Source organism: Chiloscyllium plagiosum, unplaced genomic scaffold (assembly GCF_037043375.1).
Source record: "Chiloscyllium plagiosum isolate Xiang-an unplaced genomic scaffold, Cpla_swu_hap1 HiC_scaffold_19, whole genome shotgun sequence".
NCBI lineage: Eukaryota > Metazoa > Chordata > Chondrichthyes > Orectolobiformes > Hemiscylliidae > Chiloscyllium > Chiloscyllium plagiosum.
Genome location: NW_028270157.1, coordinates 66,937,415 through 66,963,204, shown reverse-complemented (window position 1 = coordinate 66,963,204; position 25,790 = coordinate 66,937,415). Strand labels below are relative to the sequence as shown.

At 41.9% G+C, this 25,790-nt stretch overlaps 1 protein-coding gene across 7 annotated transcripts in view; it reads left to right on the top strand.

The window, feature by feature from the left end:
• Positions 1-25,790, top strand: part of hipk2 (homeodomain interacting protein kinase 2) — a 273,548-nt gene that overhangs the window by 218,905 nt on the left and 28,853 nt on the right. For 6 of the 7 annotated variants that reach the window (XM_043708963.2, XM_043708961.2, XM_043708957.2 and 3 more), the window contains 4 exons: positions 9,183-9,302; positions 15,021-15,107; positions 17,533-17,717; positions 19,705-19,867. In XM_043708963.2, the coding sequence (XP_043564898.2) occupies positions 9,183-9,302; positions 15,021-15,107; positions 17,533-17,717; positions 19,705-19,867 (555 nt within the window). The remainder of the gene's footprint in view (positions 1-9,182; positions 9,303-15,020; positions 15,108-17,532; positions 17,718-19,704; positions 19,868-25,790) is intronic. The other variant, XM_043708959.2, reaches the window with a different exon arrangement.

Below are 25,790 nucleotides of genomic sequence, written 5' to 3'. Positions count from 1 at the left end.
ATGCTTGAGATCAGAGTCGAGAGTGTGGTGCTGGTAAAGCACAACAGGTCAGCCAGCATCCGAGGAGTAGGAGAGTTGACGTTTTGGGCATAAACCTGATGATTTTTCTGCTCCTAGGATACTGTCCGACCTGCTGTGCTTTTCCAGCACCGTATTCTCGGCACTTAGTACATTGGAAATTAAGGCTCACTATTCCTGGAGTCATAGTAAAAGTTAAAGATTTTAAAAGTGCACAACTTTCCCAACTTTCCTGACTTTCAGACCCGGGTTAACAGAAAACACTGACCAGGCTTCTGTGCTGAACAAGATTCACTATTTATTATAAGCCATTAGACTCTATCTATAGATAACACTTATAAATTATCAGCATATATCTATTAATCTACTTATAAACTTTCCTTTAATGCACAGCCAAATAGACAGAGTAAATAGGTTATGGGTAAAGGAGCAAGACTGGAAAGACAGTTGCAGGTTTGTTGCAGGTTCTATTATTCAAATGATCTTTAGGACTCTCTTGCTGCTGGCTCTACCAATATTTAGACATCTTTCTTAGGATGCTTCCTCTGGTTGGTAAATGACACAGTTCCCTTATCAGTTAAAAGTGACAGCTTACAACAACCGTTTTAGTAAAAACAAACTTATTTTCATTAGGTTTACAGTGGCTTTTGACTGTAGAGAACAGAGAGACTGCTCCTGAGCTGGGCAAGAACCAAACCCCTCTCACTTTCTCTCTTTCTAATTTGTTCAGCACTCCAAGGTGTTCATTAATCCTAAGAACCAACCACACAGTTGCTGGCAGGCTTAAAGGCCTCTGTCATTGATGACTAGTCGCTAGTCCTTAGATCAATCAATTTGTCAGCAGAAGCTGCATCCATACACATTCCTTGGCTATAAATCATGTTCAACTCAAACCCCAGTTACTGCTTGTTCAAACAGTGGTTTACACAATATCTGCAGTCGCTACCAGGTTTTCAAAACTGCAACCACCTTTTCAAACACTGGTTTTTGAAACAGCTTTTTCTCATTTGAGACCCAAATTTTTAAAATACAAAATAAAAAGGTACGGTCCTTACATTAATGATGCAAAACATTCTAAAACACTTCACAGGGGCATAAACAGACAAATGTTTGACATCAAACTACATCAAAAGCCACGAGGTCGGGTGCCCAAATAACTGGCTACTAATATAGTCTGAAGCTGCATCTTAAAGAAAGAAAGAGATATGGAGGAATTGCTGATCATGACACTGAAGGAATAGCTGCCACTGGTGGGGGAATAGATTTAGGGAGATGAATAAGAAAACAGTGTCTAAATATTTCCATTTCTAGTAGAATCAGTGGATAGTGATCAGAAGTAGAAAGTGTTGCTCATTTTCCTCACTTTCGGGCGGCATGGTGGCTCAGTGGTTAGCACTGTTGTCTCATAGTGCCAGGGAAATGGGTTCAATTCCAGCTCCTAACAACTGTCTGTTTGGAGTTTGCACATTCTCCCTGTGGCGATGTGGGTGTCCTCCAGGTGCTCTGATTTCCTTCCACAGTCCAGGGATATGCAGTCTAGGTGGGTTAGCCATGGGAAAGCCAGGGTTACATGGATAGGGTAGGAGGGTGCGTCTGGGTATGATGCTGTTTGGAGGAGGTGGTGTGGACTTGATGGACCAACTGGTCTGCTTCCACTCTGTAGGGTTTCTATGATTATTCAGGGCACTAAGCCAAATGAAAATCAGGAATGTGGAATAAAGCAGGACTCTGATCAGCCAAGACTCTGATTAGCCATACTGAACTGAACACTTGCTAACATGTCTGGTTATGTGCTATGTTAATGGCAGTATCTTCATTGAACATGTTATATAAGTTTGATGTTCATTTCAAAGCACCTCTATGGTTCCATGTCACTGTTGAAGCACAATTCATTGGAAATTAAGTTGGAGTACACTGGTAGCACAGTATTCAGGTATTATTAGGAGAGGAGAGAACTGGAGAATATTACAAAACTAAGATTTTTCTAATCAGAAATGGGAAAACATTGTATTTAGCATCTTTTATAACCTTGGGATGTCCCAATGTGCTTACAACTGGTGAAGTACTTTAAAAATATTATAATGTTGGAAATGTGATGTGCAATTTACAGTATGTACAATAAGCTCCCATGAACAGCAAAGTGCTGGCACATTTTAATTAGTTTTGATGTGGGCAAGATGGCTCAGTATAAAGTCAGTACGTAGACCTCTGATAATTTAGGGGAATAATTTTTAATGCCAATGGGTCATCTCAAATGCCAAAAAGAAATATCCACACCAAATGCAACTATGTGACTAACAATTAGCAGGACTAATGTTCAAAACCTTTGTTATTTCCAAGTTGTTCTTCAGCAGAAGGTTAAACAAATGACTGATAAAGCAGCAGATTCTCTGAATGCCCTGGAGCTAATCCTACTTAAGTACCTGAGGATTTCAATTGCAAAGAACTAATGTGCATTACTGGACATGGTTTGTGCTAAATGTAAAATAACTTCTTCAAAGTTGGTTGCTTATTGATGAGGGAACCAATGTATTAAATAGCCCTTTGCCACAATGTTGAGTGATTTTATACCCATGACCCATGCTGAACTGCCTCAGCATGAATCCTTTTATTTTAATTTCAGAATTTCTTCAGTTTGTTTTGTGTTTAACTTTTTTTCCTTCACCTCTTCTGGAATACTGTGTCCAGTTCTGGTCACCCTGTTATAGAAAGGATATTATTAAGCTGGAGAGGGTTCAGGAGAGATTTACCAGGGTGTTGCTGGGTATGGAAGGTTTGACTTCTAAAGAAAGGCTGGTTAGGCTGGGACTTTTTTCACTGGTGTTTGTGAGGTTGCGAGGCGAACTGATAGAAGTTTATAAAATAATAAGAGGTGTAGATAGAGTTGATGGTAGTTGTCTTTTCCCTAAGATGGGGAATTTGAAGACTAGGGGGCACATATTTAAGATGAGCGGAGAGAGATTTTAAAAAAGACATAAGAGACATATCTTTTACACAGAGGGTGGTTCCCGCATGGAATGATCTTGCTGAGGAAGTGGTGGGTGTCGGTACGATTACGTTTAAAAGACTTTTGGATTGATATATGAATAGGAAAGATTTGGAGGGATATGGGCCAGGTGGGACTTGTTTAGTTTGGGATTATGTTCAGCATGAACTGGTTGAACCCATGGGTCTGTTTCCGTGCTACATGACTCTATGGGATGTGAATGTTGCTGGCAAGGTCAGCATTTGCTGCCCATCCCTAATTGCTCTTGAACTGAGTTGCTTGCTAGCTGTATGAGAGGGTTGGTGAGAGTCAGCCTCAATGTTGTGTGTCAGGAGTCACAGCTGAAAATGTGTTGCTGGAAAAGCGCAGCAGGTCAGGCAGCATCCAAGGAGGGGGAGAATCAACGTTTTGGGCATGAGCCCTTCTTCAGGAATGAGGAAAGTGTGCCCAGCAGGCTAAGATAAAAGGTAGGGAGGAGGGACTTGGGGGAGGGGCATTGGAAATGCGATAGTTGGAAGGAGGTTAAGGTGAGGGTGATAGGCTGGAGTGGGGGTGGAGGCGGAGAGGTCAGGAAGAAGATTGCAGGTTAGGAAGGTGGTGCTGAGTTCGAGGGTTGGGACTGAGACAAGGTGGGGGGAGGGGAAATGAGGAAACTGGAGAAATCTGTGTTCATCCCTTGTGGTTGGAGGGTTCCTAGGCGGAAGATAAGGCTCTCTTCCTCCAGCCATCGAGTTGCTATGGTCTGGCGATGGTGGAGTGGGAGGGGGAGTTGAAGTGTTGAGCCATGGGGTGGTTGGGTTGGTTGGTCTGGGTGTCCCAGAGGTGTTCTCTGAAACGTTCCGCAAGTAGGCGGCCTGTCTCCCCAATATAGAGGAGGTCACATCGGGTGCAGCGGATGCAGTAAATGATTTGTGTGGAGGTGCAGGTGAATTTGTGGTGGATATGGAAGGATCCCTTGGGGCCTTGGACGGAAGTAAGGGGGGAGGTGTGGGCGCAAGTTTTGCATTTCTTGCGGGTGCAGGGGAAGGTGCCGGGAGTGGAGGTTGGGTTCGTGGGGGGTGTGGACCTGATGAGGGAGTCACGGAGGGAATGGTCTTTTTGGAACGCTGATAGGGGAGGGGAGGGAAATATATTCCTGGTGTTGGGGTTCGTTTGGAGGTGGCGGAAATGACAACGGATGATACAATATATATGGAGGTTGGTGGGGTGGTAGGTGAGGACCAGTGGGGTTCTGTCCTGATGGCGATTGGAGGGGCGGGGCTCAAGTGCGGAGGAGCAGGAAGTGGAGGAGATCTGATGGAGAGCATCGTCGACCACGTCTGGGGGGAAATTGCGGTCTTTGAAGAAAGAGGCCATCTGGGTTGTTCGGTATTGGAACTGGTCCTCCTGGGAGCAGATGTGGCGGAGACGAAGGAATTGGGAATATGGGATGGCGTTTTTACAGGGGGCAGGGTGGGAGGAGGTGTAATCTAGGTAGCTGTGGGAGTCGGTCGGTTTATAGTAAATGTCCATGTTGATTCGGTCACCCGAGATAGAAATTGAGAGGTCTAGGAAGGGGAGGGAGGAGTCTGAGACGGTCCAGATAAATTTGAGGTCGGGGTGGAAGGTGTTAGTAAAGTAGATGAACTGTTCAACCTCCTCGTGGGAGCACGAGGCAGCGCCGATACAGTTATCGATGTAGTGGAGGAAAAGGTGGGGGGTGCTGCCAGTGTAGCTGCGGAAGATGGACTGTTCCACATATCCTACAAGTCAGGAGTCACAGCCAAACTGTGTAAGGACGGCAGATTTCCTTCCAAAATGTACAAATGAACCAAATGGATTTTTACAACAATCAGCAATAGTTGTTAGGGTAACCATTACCAAGATCAGCTTTATATTCTTGATTAAATTTAAATTCTACCAAACTACCATGGTGGGATTCGAGCCTGGACATTACCAATATACCAACTTCTTTAACAAATCCTGTTATAGATCTGACTTGGGTGCTTGGTACTAACACTGGGATGCTTCAAACAGAAACTATTGATTTTTTAAAAAGTGGTATAAAAGCCATGTGTTTTTAGGAGAGGTAAAACAAAGTAATGTATTATTGGTTATCTGGGCAGGTAATCATTTTACTGGGTAACTTAGGCTCAGGAGAAGTATGCCAGGTAGCCAGCAAAGCAGTTCAGAGGCCTAGACGAGTAAACTAAGTTCAAATCTCACCACGGTGGTTTGTAGAATTTAACTTTTAAATGTTTAAGTTTGAATTCGGTTTGTAAACATCTGGAAATATAAAAGCAAGTTTCAGCAAAGTCAACATGATGCTATCAGATAATTAAACTAAACCCAACAAGTTTATTTATTTCCTTAATATCCAGCTTGTATTTGATTCATCAATTATGGCTGACATTTAGCAAGCTCTCAGTTGTTACAGAAGCTCAACAAGAAGTCCCATCACCAATGAAGGATGCCAATGACCGCTGTATTTGCTAGCGACACCCACGTCCTGAGACGAGATGAAAAAAAACTTTCTGATCTCCGTCATCAAAACGTTTGCTGTTTATTTTCTTTTTAATTACAGTTGACCTTGTTCTCCACCCACATATTCCCATCAGCTCAGAGCCATACTCAGTATCCCAAAGGTCTGGCTGAGGTACAGAAACAGTGGCACTTTCCTAAGAAGCCACAAACGCTCATCTAATGTGCTTCTTGTTTGAACAAGAAAACCTTGTTCAAAATAGGACTTCTTTAATTCTTTCATTGTGAAGAAGGTTTTTCCAAAGTAAGTTCACGTATAGAAATCAAATTTTAACTTAAGTCAACAGATTGTTGCAATGATTAGATGAATTGTTTCTCAAGCAATTTGCTTGAGGGTAAGGCAAGCCTCTGTGTTCAGCTTCAAACACACACCAGGTTATAGTCCAGCAGGTTTAATTGGAAGCACTAGCTTTTGGAACTTTGTACACCCCAGCACAACACTGGCATCTCCGAATCACAGCTTCAAACATGCTTTGTAATTTGCTCAGATGTCTCGGTGACTCTTTGAATTAACGGATAACTATTTAAACAATTGCTTGCTTCCAAGCAGGTATTTAACAGCTTGCGCTTTTTCAAATAATTGAGTTTTTGGGCCCTTCAGAGCAAAGTTATCCAACTGGGAATTATCAAGAGGATAAGTCAGGCAATTTTCAGTTTTGATAGGGAAAAAAAATTATAGAAAAATTATTTGAATCAAATAATTATAGTGGTATTGAAGTTGAATTATTTTGTATTTTTTAACCTAACAAAGATGTCGTACTGTGTAACTGCAACTGTAAATATATGAACAGTACGTAAGTGCACTGGAGACACAAATCAGCCATTATCTAATTGAATGGCAGAACTGGCCTGAGGGGCTGGATAGTCTAGTCCTGCTCCTATTCTCCTGTGTTACTTATTATGTGCTCAGTGTATTAGTGTTAATTAATTAGTTTGGCAGCTAAAGCCCGCCAGTAAGTTTTAAATGTAGCAGAATAGTCTGCATTTTAAAGACCAATAATGAACAGAATAAAACCAATAACCATGTAATCCTACAAAACAGCTTCTCTAACTTACTCTGTGATGCAATATCGGGACAAGCAAAAATAGATATTAGGGAGCTAGTGTTCACTGATGAGAGTACATTGAACTACATTTGTCAAGACATCTACACTAAATGGGTCAGAGAAAACTTTGAAACATTTTAAGTCCCTCCTTATCTGTTGAGTAGTATTGTATAGAGACATGCATGGTAAAATGTTCAAAGTTGAGTTATCCAACCTGAGTGAGGCATCTTAAATTAGGGCTCAATGACTTGTAGAAGAGAGGAGAATGTAAGTAGGATTCCTACTTTTGATTACTGTTTTGTAAACCTTGATGGAGGTGTATGTGGTAAGGGTAGAATTGTGTGTAGCTGTGATGGTGCCACTGATCATCCCAGTAATGTAATACTCTCAAGGATCAAGAGCCCTAAATAAAAACGCCGGCTCTCAGATACCTCCTTCTAACTTCCCCGGATCGTGACCCCACCATGGAACATCAGGCCATTGTACCAACTACAGCTACCCCCCTCCCCCCAACAACTGTCTCCGAACCTGATAGTCCCCCAGCCCTGCACAGCTCACTTCTACCTCCTGCCCAAAATCCACAAACAGGACTGCCCGTCAGACCCACTGTTTCAGCCTGCTTCTGCCGCACAGAACTCACCTCCACCTACCTTAACTCGGTCTTTCCTCCCCTGGTCCAGTCCCTGTCCATTTACATCGCAATTCCTCTGATGCTTTCATCAGTTTTGGAATTTCCATTTTGTAGGGTCCAGCCGCTGCCTCTTTACCATGGATGTGCAATCCCTTTACGTGTCCTTCCCCCACCAGGATGGTCTCAGGGCTCTCTGCTTCTTCCTGGAGCAAAGGCCTGAACTGTTCCCGCCCACCACCACTCCCCACTGCTTGGCCAAGCTTGTCGTCACCCTCAACAACTTCTCTTTTAACTTCTGTCACTTTCTTCAGGTCAGAAGGGTGGCGGGTACACACATGTGCCCCAGTTATGCCTGTCACATCATGGCCTACGTGGAACTTTCCTTATTCCAGTCCTATTCCGGCCTCCATGCACAACTCTTTCTCCGATATATCGATGATATCATCAGTGCTATTTCCTTCTTTTGTCCAGAATTGTAAATGTTCATCGATTTCACTTCCAATTTCCACCGCTTTCTTTCACCTGGTCTATCTCTGGTATCTCCCTTCCCTTCCTCGACATCTCTGTTTCCATTTCTGGGGATCAACTGGCCACTAATATCCACTATAAACTCACGTACTCTCACAGCTACCTGGACTATACATCCTCACACCCTTCTTCTTGTAAAGATTCCATTCCATTCCCCCAGTTCCTCTATTTCCATCTCATCCCCCCAGTTCCTCCATTTCCATCTCATCTGATCCAATGTGGCCAACTTCGACAACGGAGCCTTCGAAATGTCCACCTTCTTCCTCAACCGAGGATTCTCCAGCACCGTTGTTGACAGCGCCCTCTCCCGCACTTCCACCCTCTCCCGCACTTCCACCCTCATCCACTCTCTTTCCTCCTGCAACAGCGATAGAGTTCCCCTTGTCCTTCCTTACCAGCCCACCAGCATTCACATCTAGAAGATCATTAGCTGCCATTTCTGCCACCTCCAGTGAGATGCCATAACTAGACACACATTGCCCTCCCCTCCTTTGTATGCCTTCTGCAGGGACTGTTCCCGCCAATATACCCTGGTCCACTCTTCCTTCACTCCCAACAATCCCCTACAGCCCCATGGCACCTTCTCGTGCAACTGTCGAAGGTGTAACACCTGCCCATTTACCGCCTCCCTCCTCGGTATCCTAGGGCCCAAACATACCTTCCAGTTGAAGCAGCCCTTTACCTTCACTTCACACAATCTAGTCTACTCCATTCGTTGCTCACATTGTGGTCTCCTCTGCGTTGAGGAAATGAAGCATAGACTGGGTGACTGCTTCTCAGAACATCTACTTTCTGCCCGCAAAAAGAACCCTTAGCTTCCAGTTGCCTGCTACTTTAACACACCACCGTGTTCCCTGGCCAGCATGCCTGTCTCAGGTAGTGTTCCAGTGAAGCTCAGCAAGCTGGAAGAACAACACCTTATTTTCCACATAGGGACCCTGCAGCTCTCCGGTCTCATTATTGAGTTCAATAATTTTAGGGCCTGAACTCTCCCATGTCTTTGTCCCATACCACACGCACCTTAACAGCTATTCACTCTCCTAGCCAGATCATTATCCACTCCTTTGTCTGTCCAACTGTTCTTCTCTCTCTTTGAGCACTCTCCCCCCCTATCGTTTACTCCTTAACCCCTGCCCCGACCCTATCTTCAGCATATTTTTCTAGCTCACATCAGTTCTGAGGAAGGGTCACCGGACCTGATATGTTAACCTGATTTCTCTTCACAGATGCTGCCAGACCTGCTGAGCTTTTCCAGAAATTCCAGTTTTGGTGTTCAATAGGCCTGTCAAACCTCACTCATCTGAAACATGAAGAATAACATCCCAACAAACTCCATGCCTTCCAGTGAAGTAGATTAACATTGTTGCATAAAGGGTTTGTGATTTCCATGGTAGACACATGAAGGGAGTGCACAATTGCTAATATCTATATCGTTTTGTCCCTTCTCTTTCAGATCCGTTACATTTCACAAACACAAGGGTTACCAGCGGAGTACTTGTTAAGTGCAGGGACAAAGACAACACGGTTCTTCAACAGAGATCCAGATTCATCTTATCCACTATGGAGGCTTAAGGTGACTTGCTCTTTTATCGTGGGTGAGGTGGTACCATGTGTTTGTGCTTCATTTTTATTTATGATCACTATTTCACTTCTTTACCTTCCACTGCCTCTCGCTGTTCTTATTATGATGAAGTGAGGCAGATTGACTGACCTTGTTTCGGTCTCTTTCAGCATTGGGCAGTTCCTTCTCAACTGACTACGCAGCATAAACAGTGTTGAGATGAGTTCCTTGTTATGGTTTTCTGTCCTTCCCGCTGTGTAAGTACTTGTCCTTCTGGGAGAATAGACTCAGAGTATATGCTGCTGTCTAAGGCTGGGACTGGATGAAACCATTGTACCCTTTGTGTTACACATTCAACTGCCTCTACAGATCCTTTTGAGGGGACAATGGAACTGACTAAGCACTTACACAGCAGGAAACCTAATGGGATTTGTGACCATCTCCATCCTTGCCCACCCCAATTCTGCCTCTCTTTTTCCTCTTCTAACATCAGCATTCAAACTATCACAATCTGATGCACTATTCTGTGTCCAGTTCCTACCCTCTGTAAAGTACTGATTGCCACAATGCTGCAATGTGATGGGTCCCAAATAGCCTGATAATGTGTGCTACTTGACTATGAGATTAAAAACATATACTGAGTCTACCAAACCTAACCTGGCCTGTGATCAGGAGCAATCATTGTCCTCACCCCACCCCATCCATTCTCATCTCTGAATGAAGTCTATTATACCAGCCAAATTATTGCTCAGGTCCGATCAGGATTTGAATCTAGGAACTGCCAATCTTTGTAGGTCAGGGAGCAGAACATGCTTATTTTCTCACAGGCGCTGTTGAAATGATACATGACTTCCAGTTTTTAGAAGAATTAACTCTGTTACAAGTGCATTTAATTTGGTTTGTGTATGCTTCATTTTGGGTAGTCCTGGCCCATTTCAAATTGGTAAGTAAACAGTTCTGTTGTAAATGGCTGCAGGAAAACATAATTGTTAAGAATGTCTGCAAGTTTCATTGATGTATTGTCATGAATTTATATCATGACTCAAGGGTCAAATTTCCAGGTGAATAACTTGCTATGACTTGAAATGCTTGTGCCAGATTTTTCTCCACAAAGGATCTAGTTTAGAAAAGACCAAAAGCTGGTTGTTCTAAGTCTGAAACTTTTTACAGCTGCTTTGTTAGTCTGATCTTTGAATCAACAGTTAAGTACAAGGGTCATACCACAGATTTAGTCTGAGCTCATACTCTTGAGAGATCACTACCCTCTGAGGTGTTGTCATTCAGGTGAGACTCTAAGTTGAAGCCCCTTTTGTCCTGTTAATTCAATATAAAAATTAGTGAGGCTCTATTTGATGAAAGGCAGGTGTGTTCTTCTAGTTTTCTAATTGATATTTATCCCTCAATCAGCAACATTAAACATTGCTGTTTGTGGGACCCTGATGGGTGTAATTTAGATGCTACATTTCCCTACATGATGTGGCGATAGTGGTAAAATACTGACTATTAATTTTCATGATCTGATTTTAATACCCGAGACCAATCATGCATTAAACTGGTTTTTTTTTTAGATTACTTATAGTGTGGAAACAGGCCCTTCGGCCCAACAAGTCTACACCGACCCGCCAAAGTGCAACCCACCCAGACCCATTCCCCTACATTTTACCCCTTCACCTAACACTACGGGCAATTTAGCATGGCCAATTCACCTAACGTGCACGTTTTTGGATTGTGGGAGGAAACCGGAGGAAACCCACGCAGACACAGGGAGAATGTGCAAACTCCACACAGTTAGTCGCCTGAGGCGGGAATTGAACCCGGGTCTCTGGAGCTGTGAGGCAGCAGTGCTTGCCACCATGCCGCCCACTACTTTAATAGGTCAGCACTGACCTAAAATGGAACAGTGACCTCCTTGTTATAGATGAAGTAGGGGAGAGGAAGCCAGTGCATTGAGGTGGGAGAGCAAGAAAGCAACCCTAGCATGTCAGGGGGAGAGAGAGAAAGCGAGCCCAGCGTGGAAGGAGGAATGAGCCCAGTGAATAGTCAAGAGACTTTTTCCCAGGGTAGAAATGGCTATCACAAGGGAGCATAATTTTAAGGTGTTTGGAGGAACGTTTAGGGGAGATGTCAGAGGTCGGTTCTTTCCACAGAGAGCGGTCGGTGCGTGGAATGCACTGCCAGCAGTGGTAGTAGAGTCAGATACTTTAGGGACATTTAAGCGATTCTTGAATAGGCACATGGATGATAGTAAAATGAAGTGTCTGTAGGTTAGTTTGATCTTAGAGTAGGATAAAAGGTCAGCACATTGAAAGGGCCGAAGGGCCTGTACAGTACTATGTTGTACTGTTCTATGTTCAATAAATGAAATCACCTGCACTGAAATTGCATTTTCATCTAAAGACCTCAAAACTGATCAAGAAACTTGCATCTCTTGATTCACTTTACATTTAGATGAGAAGTTGCACATGTTGGGCATAAAGGAGTTGCCTGCAACAATTCAGCTCAGAAAGACATGGAGCCAGACTTGGAACTGCACAAAATAACTATACTTCAGCAGCTGCTTGGCAGAGCAGCAGAGAGAGAGAACAAAATATGGAAGAATTGGTAGCAGCAAGCATTTAAAGTCTCTTTTACCAGATTTCCTCATCACCTTAAAAGCAGCAGCTGATGAAAAAGAAAACTGGAGAAAAAAAAGATTCACTGAGAAATCAAATATCTGCTGAAAATTTAAGTCAACCATTAAACAGTTGTGGTTTCAGAATAAAATCTAACATCTTAATGACACTACAGAATTTTAAATTGTACAACCAGTACATTTTCTATCTATACCAGGCACTTCTCTGGTGTGGTGAGAAGAATGGGGAGAGAAGTGGGAAAATTCATTTTGAGAATGAAAAATAAACAGATTTCTGATGTTGAGAAAAATGATCCTGAATGTTACCTTGAGGGTTATATGATGAGATCAGAATCTTGCCGTTGAGTCATGTCTACCTTATTTTCATGCATTTGCAACTCAATTTTCCTCCTATTTCCAATTTTCTGCTCCCCTACCAAGCATCTAGATACTACAAATTCCTGACATGAAAATCAGAGCTGATCCATAGAGGCTGTAGCTCACCAAATAATTGTCCCAGCTATCATGCAACTGCTTCTCCAGAATAACCTCCCTACTTGCTGCATGGTCATGACCCTTAGGACATCATTATTCCTGCTTTTGAACAAATTTGCACACCACTTCTCCCTTTATTTTGCAGATAACAGGTTGCTGACATTCTGCCAGGTTGCTTTGTGGGCAGGAAGGAATATGCTTCTTAGGAATCAACCTAAAATCTAGACACGTGTATCTTTTGGCTCTTAGGGAAGTGCAGAGAAATGCAGTAAGTGCTTATTGGAGGCTGTCAGTTCCTGTCTATTTTACGTTGCTTTTTTAGCATGCACACACTCTGTGTGGGTCACATTGCTCAATTAGTGCACAGGCTCTTTACTGCTCAGTTACAGGCTGCCAGTCTTGGAGAGAAAGGCAATTTGTGGTGTTTGTGATTCCCCTAAATGGCACTGTCAATGTCAGAGCTGTAGCATGCATCAACAGCTTATACAGCACATATGCTGCATGTGCTTCAATCACATGGCCATGTCTGAAAGTCTACACGTACCAATCCTTAGTGTGGTCAATGGGATCTGTGATCAGTCATAGTTAGTCAGGGGCTCATCTGATTATACTGTAGGGGGTTGGCCACAAGTACTTGGTCCTACCAGAATCCAAATATCCATGTCTCCTTGCAGGCTTGGGATTAGGCCATGGTTAGTTCTGCAGGTCAAATGCAAGCAGTCCAGGGAATACAAGTAAATCACAGTGTGGTGTTATTGAGACATCAATCTAGAGTTGGCTGTGGTCACTTGGAGTCTAGTGCATCGGCTACAGTGGATTATGATCATCTGGATTATTGAGGTGCGATCCAGGGTAACAGGGAAAAACAGGCAACAGTCGTCGCGAGATGGTTATTCATTGTATTTGTCACTGAGGGAATGACCTATGTGATGGGGGCCAATTGTAAATTATAGGGTGGGACCTTACAGTGGACGGGAGGGACCCAGGATCTCCGATAATCCAGGGAGGTGGTGGCAGAGAGAACACAGTGTCACTTTGAATTGTGGGTTGCAGAAGATCATTGACCTTCTTTCTTCATTGCTGGACCTTCCTTTCACCTTTCACAACATTGATCCCTGCTGCAAATTATGTCCAAGTTAGTTAGGTCAGACGATGTGGCCTCTTTTGGTGACCGACTGAGAAAAGGGCTTCTCTTCTCTTCACTACCAGTACCTCTAGACACCTGTCTACAAAGCCGGATTGAGCTTGCCTTTCTTCTGGGCTATTTTGTCAATAATTAGTCTTGGACACCAAATGTGAGGGATAGGTTTTGGCTTGCAGCCGCCAGGCGTGGGAAGCATGTAAGTAGAAGGCTGGCACTTCCATTCCTTTTGCGATTCAAACCCCCAAGAATTGCACCAACAGCTCACCCTAGTTAAGCAGGTGAAATTGAGTGAGGAAATTAACTTGACCCATGATGGTGTGGACACATGAAAATCACAGGCTCCCATACTTTAACTGCAAATGGGAAAATTCAGCCCTTTTACCTTTCAAACTTTTATACCTGCATTTGTGTGCGTGTATTTGATGTTGCATTTTATTATTTTCTTTGGGTTAGTAAGTCATTGACAGTCCTTTTCCTTTCACTCAGCAAGCTTTGCATTTGGTTGTCCAATGTTGACTAGTATTACTGGTTAATTGAAGTGTGATTGCTTAAAAGCAAAAAAAATTCAAGACTTTTGCTGCAACCCACTTAAAAGGAAGGGACCGGAATACCCTTTCTTGCCTGATTGTAACAATAAAAACATGGACTTTGCTGTCAGTATCTTCGTGGCTATGAAGTGATTTGGGACATTCTTTGATCACAAACGTCTATTTTAAATATTCATCTCCAATCAAGTTTATCACTTTCTTCTAGTTTAGAAAATGTGAATTACCTTGTTGAATCTCGCTCAAGTGCAGAAATGTGCAATTAAACAGGTCTGCAGTCTATCCCATCTTTTTGATGATATAAATCTGACTCTTCCACTTGCGTGATCCTGAGGAGGAACAGCCTGTCTTCCCAACCAGGAATTAAATTACTCTGCTTTTAAATTACAGGAAAGGATGAAAATAAAAGTAATCTACTCCAATAATATTTTATTTGCCAGCTGGTATGTCCCAGTATTTAAACAAACTTTTGCTGTTTTAGATCTCATGTCTGAAAGAACTTCTAGCACTGCAACATGTGTTAGCACTTTGGCGAAATTCCTTGGTTGCTTTAAAAGAGAGCTTGTCCACCCCTTAAGCCACCAAGAATTAACATGAGGCAGGGGCTAATAGATAAAGAGACATTTTGCAATCTATGTTCAACAACCTGAACTCCTTATTACTTTCTTGATCTGAGGAAGTCTAAGACTAATTGACATTTTGCAGCTCTTAAACAACAAGAGGGAAGTGAGGCTGCTCTTAAAAATGTAGGAAGAAGATGAGGAGAAGTCCATAAGTGTGTCCAGAGCTGCCAGCTGTTGTTGTACTCTGAGACATGTCGGAAACACAGCTATAGTTAAAGGCACTTTGAGGTCTTGATGGGAACCAAATACTCTCAATGCTCTCTACACTACATTGAATATGGAGTAAAAAGTATCCTCTTGTTAAATTTACAGACACCAGAAGATCACGAGACAGAGATGGGGATCAAGTCGAAGGAGGCAAGGAAATACATTTTTAACTGTTTGGATGATATGGCACAGGTATGATTGTCTTTCTTGGGCAGACTGTGCAATTTCCTATGCTATCTTCCCTGGACCACAATTTTACAGACAACTCTAATCAGTGTGATCCAGAGTAAGAGCCTTCTGGTACCTCAGTAAAGGACCATTCCCACATCTGAACCCTAGCGGTGAGTGCTGGCAGAGTGATTGGACAAGGAGGGACCTCACCCCACATACACATGAAAAAAATATACACATACAGAGGAACTTCGATTATCCGAAGGACATGGACGGGGAGTATTCCACTCGGTTAATCGAACTCCAGATAATCGAATACCGGATAACATAGTTTAGCAGAGCATTGGGACTTTGTGATCTTGCCAGATAATCAAGGTTTCTCTGTATACAGTACACACACAGTAGATTCACAAACACATACATGTTCTCACAATGACAAACACAGTTTAAGCAGGCACATGCTCATGTTCAGTGCTCATGGGCACTTGTACACACAGCCACTCACTCAGATTTTCACAGACAAATGCTGTCACAAAAAAACAGAAACTAATATGCAACAACACTGAAAAAACATTAACCAAAGCACATAGCTGTCCAGACATATCCTCTCAAATGTACACACAGAGTTTTTAAAAATTATTTATTCATTTTTGGGATGTGGGTGAGCACTTATTGCCCATCTCTAGTTAACCTTGAGAAGGCAGGTGGTGGTGAGTCGCCTTCTTGAACCATGCAACAAACAAAACTCATAAACTGCTAGAATAATCCTGGCCAATATTGCTCCCCTAATCTCTTAAACACAAAGGGACTGATGTAAATTCTAGTCTGACCTCAGCATATCTCTAATTAGTGTGAACCAGAGCAAGGTGAGCCACAAGCGCAGTTGTCAACCATGTCACTTGGGTTCCAGAAGTTTCATTTAAATTTCACTGTTGTCTGTGCTGAGATGGCATGGATCAGACACTATAGTTTATGTTTAAAATTAGGGAATTCTTCAATTCCGAGCTCTCTCTCTCTCAGAGTGCGTTTGTTCAAAACAGTGTGTGCAGTGGGATTAGTAAAATGTTTCTTATGATGTGCATTGAATAAAACATCATATGTAGGTGATTTAGTGCTTATCCTTGCACATTTAAGATTTAAAATTTTTATATAACAAGTTTCTGATGTGCAAGCTGATAATGCATAAGCCAGGAAAACAAAGCATCTAAAACATGAGTGAAAAGGACAAGTATTGCTCATTATCTTAAACAAACTGCTTGAAATTAACAATGCAAGGAGTAAGAAGAGTAAATTAAATTGGGCAAAGAAGGGCTCCTGCCTGAAACGTCGATTCTACTGCTGTTCGGATGCTGCATGACCTGCTGTGCTTTTCCAGCACCATACACTCTCGACATAGAATTTATAACACCAGGTGCAGGTAGAGAAATAAATAAATGGAAGGGAAGATTAGAATAAGAAAGAAAAAAAAGTATTTAAAAAAAGGTTTTTTAAAAAAATCTTGAAATTTTAAACTTTGTTCTTTGAAAGTTTCCAATGACAATTAAATATCTGAAGGAATGAGATTCCACACTTGGAATAATTCAGTAATTATAGTCAATTATAATTTCTGGTACTAATATTACTTATGTTTAAAGTATTAGTGCCTCAACTTTCTGTGGAAAGATTAGTTCATATCTAGCTTTCAAAATCATGAACAACACACCATTCATTTCATGCTAATGGACCACAGTAAAATACTATTTTTGTGAAGTTAATGACATATTGGTGCAACTGAGATAGTAATTGTTTGGTTCCAATTTTTAACCATGCATCTGCCCCTCAACTAATGTTTCTGTAATATTTGCTTACAAATGACAGCATGTACTATTAGCCTCACTTATTATAACAGCAAATTCTAAACCATTATTTCTGTCTCTCTCTTTACAATATATATCTATGGACAGATAAGGATATATACTTATGTAATTGTAGGTACAGTTGGAAATATATCGAACCTACATTTAAACATAATTATAGATACATTTATGTAAATGGATAATGGATATAGTATTACAATAAACATGATAGGCCTGAAAAAGTAATAGTTAGATGATTCATATCCACTAATATATATGTCAACTAAAACTGCTAAGTAATAGATGCAAAGTTAAAGAAAGGGATCCAGGTGTTCTCCTAGGACCATTCATGGAAATGTATTTCGGCAAGAGTTTAGATGCTATGAGAGAAAAGCTTGTGCAGACTGCAAGCTGCTCCCTTTCTTCCTCTTTTTTCTTTGTATGCTCATTGCAAAGCTGCGGAGGTTCCCTTCCATTGCTATGCTGTGCTGAACCTTTGTTGGCGGGACAGTGTTGGAGAATGTGAACATCCACACTTGATTGTTGTCACTGGAGGCTTGCTTCATTCAATCATGGAAAAGATTATTTTAATGCCAGCCTTTCTCTTGCAGGTGAACATGACGACAGATTTGGAAGGAAGTGAAATGCTGGCAGAGAAGGCAGACAGACGGGAGTTTATTGATCTGCTGAAGAAGATGTTGACCATTGATGCGGACAAGAGAATTACACCGATTGAGACACTGAGCCACCCCTTTGTAATGATGACCCATCTATTAGATTTTCCTCATAGCACACAGTACGTTCCCTCTTTTCAGAGCAGGTTTCCCAAATTCATTCACACCTGAACACCTGCAAAATAATAAGTATTTTGATGATATCAGTATCTGTACCAACTCTCTCCAGAAGTAACTTAATCAAACTTTCCTACCATTTCCCCACTTCTTCCAACCTTTTCTCTTCAGATATTATCCAGTTCCCTTTTGAAAACCATAACTGAGTCTGCCTCAATCAGCTAGTCAGCATTCAGCTCCTCCAATATATGTAGTTTCCACAGAATGCACTGTAACAACTAGCTGAGCCTTGTTCAACAGCATATTTCCCAAGTTCTTTCCAGTCGAGAAGGACAAGGGCTGCAGGTGCTTGAGAACATTATCACCTCCAATTCCCATCCAGTCTCAGACTACACAAATTGAACATATATCGTAATTCCTCATTACTACGAGATCAAAATCCTGGAATCCCCTACTTAATACCATATTGCCAGACTATCCCAAAGAAGATTCTCATGGGAGAAAAGTTGTGAAGTAGGGCTCTAAAAAAAATTACCACCATGTTAAACAAAATAAATCTTGATGATACACCAGCAAAGATGTGATGGTGAACTGCTGATGTAAGATGAAAATGGCTTAAATTTGTGGAGACAGCAGTGTTGTAGAATTTGATCCAAGATTAGTGTGGTGCTGGAAAAGCACAGCAGATCAGGCATCTTCCGAGGAGCAGGAAAATCAACGTTTCGGGCAAAAGCCTTCATCTGGAAAAGCACAGCAGGCCAGGCAGCATGTGAGGAGCAGGAAAATCAATGTTTTGGGCAAAAACCCTTCATTGAGAATTCCTGATGAAGGGTGTTTGCCTGAAACATCGATTTTCCTGCTCCTCGGATGCTGCCTGACCTGCTGTGCTTTTCCAGTACCACTCTAATCTTGACTCTAATCTCCAGCATCTGCACTACCCATTTCTGCCTGTAGAGTTTGATAACAAGTTAAATTATGAAGCAGATATCACCCTCATTGCAGCCCAGCTGCAAATTGTATGCTGGACTTGCTTTGGTTAGAAAAATAAGTTAACAAGAAAAATGCATTTAATAAAAGAGATCAGGAGGTTGTTTGGTCATGTGGGGGAGGACTGACCAACAAGGAGAGATCGGACAAACATACTAACAATGATGGACTGAGAAAGTCTTACTGGCCTAATTATCATAAGCAGTTTTCATACTGCTTGACTGGCTTTGGCTGTTTGGGCTGTGATTCATTGTGCACCCTATCACAAGGTTGGCAAAAGAATATGTCTATCCTTTCTTTTGAAGGCAATCAAAGTATCACTTCACTTGTAGAAGTCCTATTGAGGCTTCCCTGAAATTTAAAGACAATGTCTGTGAAGCAACTGTTTGCAGTGAAGGGACTAGAGGATAGTGAAGAAGGTGACTTTTTTGCATTTGTTTATGGGTTGTGGATGTCACAGCTAAGCCACCATTTATTACCCATCCCTAATATAACTGAAAGAGGGAAGATACAGAGTTGAAGCACAGCATGCTAGTCAGATGTTGCTTTCCGCTTGTAGTGAATACAATTAGGGCAATGTTATTGAATTTCCAGTGTTTTTAGAGAATACCCCAAGAGTAAAATATTAACCTTGAAGTATAGAACAAGTATTAAAACTTAGAAAACCTGAAACCAAATCCAACACTCCTTCAAAAAAGCCACCTCTGGGCTAATGAAGGTGCAATAAAGAATGGACAAATAACATGCTCTTGGGAGTCAGATTGACCAATAAAGTATCTTAATGACATTGTTCACCTTAGATTTAAACTACTTGAGATTTCCTAGGCCTTTGCAGCTGAAGAGAGACCAGAACGATTTGAGGATAAAGTAGGTACCCCCTACCCCCACCAGCATCCAAGCAACCCCAAATCAGGCATTGCCCCACGGAACCCAGGATTGGTGGTCTGACAAGTGAAATTGAGCTAGGTTCTCTCTAATGAAGTGCTCTCCTCATTGTTTTTCCAGTGTCAAGTCCTGCTTTCAGAACATGGAGATTTGCAAGCGAAGAGTCAATATGTATGACACAGTGAATCAGAGTAAGACGCCTTTCATCACGCATGTGGCTCCAAGCACATCGAGCAATCTAACAATGACCTTCAGCAACCAGCTCAGCACAGTGCACAACCAGGTATGTGCACAGCGTAGAGACTCCCACCTCGGGTCCTTTTGCAGATGTTTGCTTTATAAAAGGTGATCAGAGATTTCATTGCAACAAGGAAACTCCAGGAAATGGCAAACGGCCCACACAATTGCATTTCCCCTTGTTTCTTGGGTGTTTTACTCTTCTCCGGGAGAGCTACTCTGGGAAATCGGTGGAAAACTCCAGGGATTTCACAGGACCAGATGTAGCCATTCAACCTGCTAAGCCATTCAATCTTTTCTGTTGGATTACGGCTGATCTGCATCTCTTCTTTATTTACCTGCCTTTGTTGCATTTCCTTTGATACCCTTATCTAATAAAAAAAATCAATCAATCTCAGTCTTACAGATTTCAAATTGACCTTGTGACCCACAGTTTCTTGGGGGAATGAATTCAAATTATTGGGAGACAGTTTATTGAGTCATGGTATGTGATAAGTGTAGAAGGTTTGGAAGAAACAGATAGCGTTGGACTTAGCTTATGAAGGTTGCTTGGCTTATCTTTGTGTCGTACCTGGATTTGATATAGATTAGTTGTAACGAATTGCTTATTTTGCTTAGTCAACAACTGCATTCTCGAATCATATGATAACAACAAGAGGCAGAAAATAAACTAGATGACGCTTTGACTTTTATTATATGGGATTTCTATTTCTATTATTCATTTTATGTAAAAGTGCTTTCTGATTTCAGTTCTTAAATGGCCAAGGTCATAGTTCCATTGTTCTGTCTACATCACCTGCTGAAATAATTTCTCCGTATTTATTGAATGACTTAAATTTAAGTTTCTGACCAGATCGCAAATTATTCAAGGGAGTACAAATAACAGAAAGTGCTGGAGAAACTCAACAGGTCTGGCAGCTTTTATGGAGAGAGAAACAGAGTTAACATTTTGAATGCAATAGCTGTTCAGAACTGAGAAAGTCTGGAAAATGTGTTTTTTATAATGCTGTTGGCAGAGGGAGAGGAGAAGTAGGTGGAATATATTGTGAGGGTGCCCAGAGCAAAACAGAAAGGGTGTGAAAATGATGGCAAAGAATCGGCTGCAGTAGAAATGATAGGTGTGAAAAAGAGAAAATGGGTCTACTCTCCAGATAGCAGTGTTAAAAGTACACAAACAAGGCACAGACTGGAAAGGTATGAATGTAAGAAAAATGGAGGACAGAGGTCATTCTCTGAAGCTGAGAAACCAGATATGAAAATTCCTTCATTTTTCCAATTTCTGATAAGAACAGGAAGCAAGTTTTGAAAAGATTTGCAGCTCAGGTTGAGGTTCTGGATGTAGGTTTGCTCGCTGAGCTGGACAGTTCATTTTCTATCCAGACAACAAGCAAAACTAATGTCATTTACAAAATTCCTTGCAAGAACTGTAATGAACACTACATTGGATAAACAGGCAGAAAACTAGCCAGCAGGATACATAAACATCAACTAGCCACAAAACAACATGACAACATATCCATCCTAGGACAAGCCAAACAGAGACATGAATGAGAATTCCTAGAAGCATGGCATTCCAACTGGAACTCTATCAACAAACACATTGACTTGGATCCCATTTACCACCCCCTGAGGAAAAAAAACAGGAAATGACATCACCGTAGGAAATGATGTCACCACAGGAAATGACATCACCAACCCTAGGAAACTCAAACATATAAATAGAAAGCGGGCTACACTACCAGTCCTTCATTCGAAGGCTCACTGAAGATGTTACCTAGTATGGTGATGAAACGTCTGAAAATGAACCTTCCAGCTCGGTGAGCAAGCCTACGTCCAGAAGAACAGGAAGCAGTATGGATGCAATCATTGAAGTATCAGAAAAAGAATTGTGGGCAGAGGCCCAAATAGGACCAGAATAAGGAATATTCCAAATATCCATAAAGGGACAGGCTTAGCTGGAGCCCACAAAGCTACCTACACCTTTTACTTGGAGAGAGTGAGATGAGTTAAAGGAGAACTTGTTTAAAGTGATGACCAGCTCAGCTAGGTGAAGGAGGGTGTTGGTGCATGGGAATTGTTCAAGCACCTTTTCATGGAAGAAATGGAGACCCTTCAGATGATCCTGATGGGTGATGGCTATGTAGAAGAGGTGAAGAGGAGGGGTCTGGGAGCAGAAAACTGGAAATTATGGAACTAATAATAGTGTCAGAAGCTTTGCAAAGTTTAATCAGTTTTAGTTTCCAATTCCGTCCTTCGCTTGCCTTTACCTGGTCCATCTCTGACTCTTCCTTCCCCCCCCTCCCATTTTCCTTGACTTCTCTATTTCTATTTCTGGTCCTTAAATATCCACTACAAACCCACTGGCATTCATAGTTACTCAACTATGCTTCCTTACAACCTGTATCCTATGAAGACTCCATTCTATTGTCCCAGTTTCTTCATCTCCTTTGCATCTGTTCACCTTCCACCAGTCTTTCTCCCCTTTTAACCAGTTGGGGATTGCTCCCCATTGTCGTTGACAAAGCCCCCAACCACCTTCAACTTACTTCTACACTTCTGTCCTCACCCCCTTTTCATTCCTCCCAGAACCAAGAGTTGAAAAGGTTTCATTGTCTTTACTTTCCACCCTACTAGTCTCTGCATTCAGAGGATCATCCTTCACCATTTCTGTCACATCTAGCAGCCAACACCAAACACATCTACCCCTCCCCTCCTATCAGCATTCCGTAGTGGCAGTTCCTTCTGTGACACTCTGGCACACTCTTGCATCACTTCCAATGCTTTCTCACTCCTTTGTGCCACCTTCTAATGCATTTGCAGCAAATAGAGTTCCAATACTGAGTTCCACAACTTCGGAGCATTCATCCTAGCCACGGTACACTCACTTTATATCTCTAACCCTTCTGAGCATTAACACCCCCTTTGTCTTTTGCTTACCATTTGTTCCACTTGCTCCTCCCACTCTGCCGACTGCATTTTAAAAATCACCATTTTGCAATCCCTTCTCTGGAGAGGCATCATGTCAGACCTGAAATGTTAACTCTGTTTCTCTTTCCACAGATGCTACCATACCTGCTGAGTTTCTCAAGCATTTTCTGTTTTTCTTTGTAAAGTTTATGCTGCCTGTTCTCTCTCAATTTAACCCTTTTAAGTCCTATTATCATTCAGGTAAATCTATCTTGTACCCCTTCAGTCCATAATATTGTCTGAGATTTTATGACCAAAGCTGAAAGAAATACTCCAGATGGGATATGAAGGACCCTGTACAACTAAAGCACCACTTCCTTACTTTTAATTTTCAGTCCTCTTGAAATAAAGGACAACACTTCACAAGGCTTTAGATTATTCCCTGTATCTGTGCATTAACATTCAGTCATTTGTCTACATTCACAGATCAGATCTGAGTATTTTAAACCAAATCTACAATGTCCACAAACAGGTAAATAGCTAGTTTAAGTAGTCATCTGGTTGAGTCAACATAAGGTACAACTGCGCAGCCAGAGACTGAAGCAGGTCATAACTGGATATTTGTACTGGTTCTTCAGAACCAGCTTAACAGGAAATTGGACACAAAATGATCCAAGCTAGGTTAAACCAGTTTCAAGTCAGCCAAGTAGATATTAAGTAATCGTAAACAATGAAACATAAAGCCAAAACAGGCAGATAAGCTTAAGGTGGTCTAAATGAACAGCACAGATCAGACCAGATAGGCAATGAAATCTGAAATGGGTCAGTTCTTCGGTTGGTCAGATGAATGGATAGAAACAGCTGGAAGTCCCAGCTTAACTGGACAGAATATGCCATAGGCTGAGAGAATTAAATGACTTACAATTAAACCAATAATTTTGAAGACAAGCTTTCCATAAAAATTGTACAAGCCATTATATCAGTTAGAAGTGAAATTAATTCATTTCTCCTGTCATCATAACTACTTGTAAAACAATATTCTAAAAATAATTACTTGGCAGAGAAAATCTGCTTTGTGGAGAATTGAATAGCCAAGGAGTAATTTCTGCCATGTGTCAAACTGGTATTTATAATTGGTTTCAGTTAGTTTTAGAAGGGAGGTGATCACATAGTATTATTATCACTGGCTTATTAATCCAGAGGCCTAGGTAATGCCTTAGCAGATAGTGGAATTTGAATTCAACCTTTTTGAAAGATCTGAAATTGAGAGTCTCATGATAATCATGAAACCATTGCTGATTATCGGAAAAACCCATCTGGTTCATTAATGCCCTTTAGGGAAGGAAATCTGCCATCCTTACCTGGTCTGGTCTACGTGTGACTTTAGACCCACAGCAATGTGATTGCCCAGAGAGCAGTTAAAAGTCAATGAGGGATGGGCAATAAATGCTGGCTTAGCTAGCGATGTCAAAGACCCGTGAATGAATTTTTTTAAAAAAAGTAAAAAGTGTCCTATTACATCGAATCAGACAATATGCGTCAAAGAATCCAAGTCGTCACTTGTGGTGAGAGGTGCTTGCATGAGAACTAGGATGCTTTCCATTGTTGAGTAACCTGCAAGCACAATGCCAAGGCTGGAACAGCCAGAATGTCAATTTGACTGAGGTGCAGGAGGACAGCTGAAAGCTGGAGCGATTCACTTATCAAGACTTGTTCCCTTAAGGAGAGAGTGAGACATAATATAGCAATAAACCAATTTCTTACATCCTGCATTTCTTCTTTGATCAACCTGTTCAGATGTGGTATTTAGATTCCCTACAGTGTGGAAACAGGCCCTTCGCCCCAACAAGTCCACATCGACCCTCCGAAGATTAACCCACCCGGACCCATTTCCTTTTCACTAATGCACCTAATGCTATGGACAATTTAGCATTTCCAATTCACCTGACCGGCACATCTTTGGACTGTGGGAGGAAACAGGAGCACCCAGAGGAAACCCATGCAGACACCGGGAGGATGTGCAAACTCCATACAGACAGTCACCCGAGGCTGGAATTGAACCTGAGTCCCTGGTGCTGTGAGGCGGCAGTACTAACCACTGCGCCACCGTGCCACCCCTATAACACACTTCCTGGAGCAGGTGGGAATTGAATTAGACTCAAGCTCACTATGTCACAAGAACCCTCCATTCATGTTATAGACTGGAAGTGGTAGTTCTTAGTCATCCCAACAACCTAAATATGGCCTTTATTGTGAAAATGATAATGTTCCAACTGAAAACTAAACATGTGCAACAATGAATTGCCAAAGGTCATTCACAGGCCAGTTGGAAACTAGTCACTTAGCTCTCACTTTGATGAATAAATACTTAACTGTTGGGTAAACAGGAACTCCATATGTTAGAACAGCTCACACTGGGATTTCAGCCTTAAAGAGCCATTACTGCATCTGTGTTGGCAAAACTTCTTTGTCACATTAATCATTATGATATTACTCACAAAGTGAAAGCTCAATTGTCCTCTGAAAGTATGACTTGTGTCTCCTTTGGGAGCTATCCTTCCCGAAAACAGAAGCAGCTTTAAGGATAAGTTCAAGATTTAAAATTGAGTCGCACAGCTGGACTGGCTGTTGCTGTCTGTGGTGGCGGATCTGCTAATTGCTCCTGTTTTAGAATTTCACTTGATTTCAGCACGTTCCTCCAGCAGAGGTCTCCTCTGAGGAAAAGCTCTATTTGAGTGAGGCTGGGGTTAGGACCAGTCAACCTCAGCAATGGTTGTGGCAGTACTCAAAACAGAACACCTTCCTCTCCTTCATTTGTCGATACCAGTCATTGGCCTGGATCAAATTTGTTTCTGATGGAACACAGCTATCTGAAGTGTTGCACATATACCTCCCTGTTAATTTTTTTTAAGAAGTGAGTTTGGAAATCAGAAGCATCCTGGTGAATGACTAGGTGCACGCTGAGTTGAATTACCTGATTAAAGTTTGGTAATTCCGTTAAGGGAGAGGGGACTTCAAATTTGCTGGTGTAGAGCTGGAGAAACACCAAAATATTCCTGCTC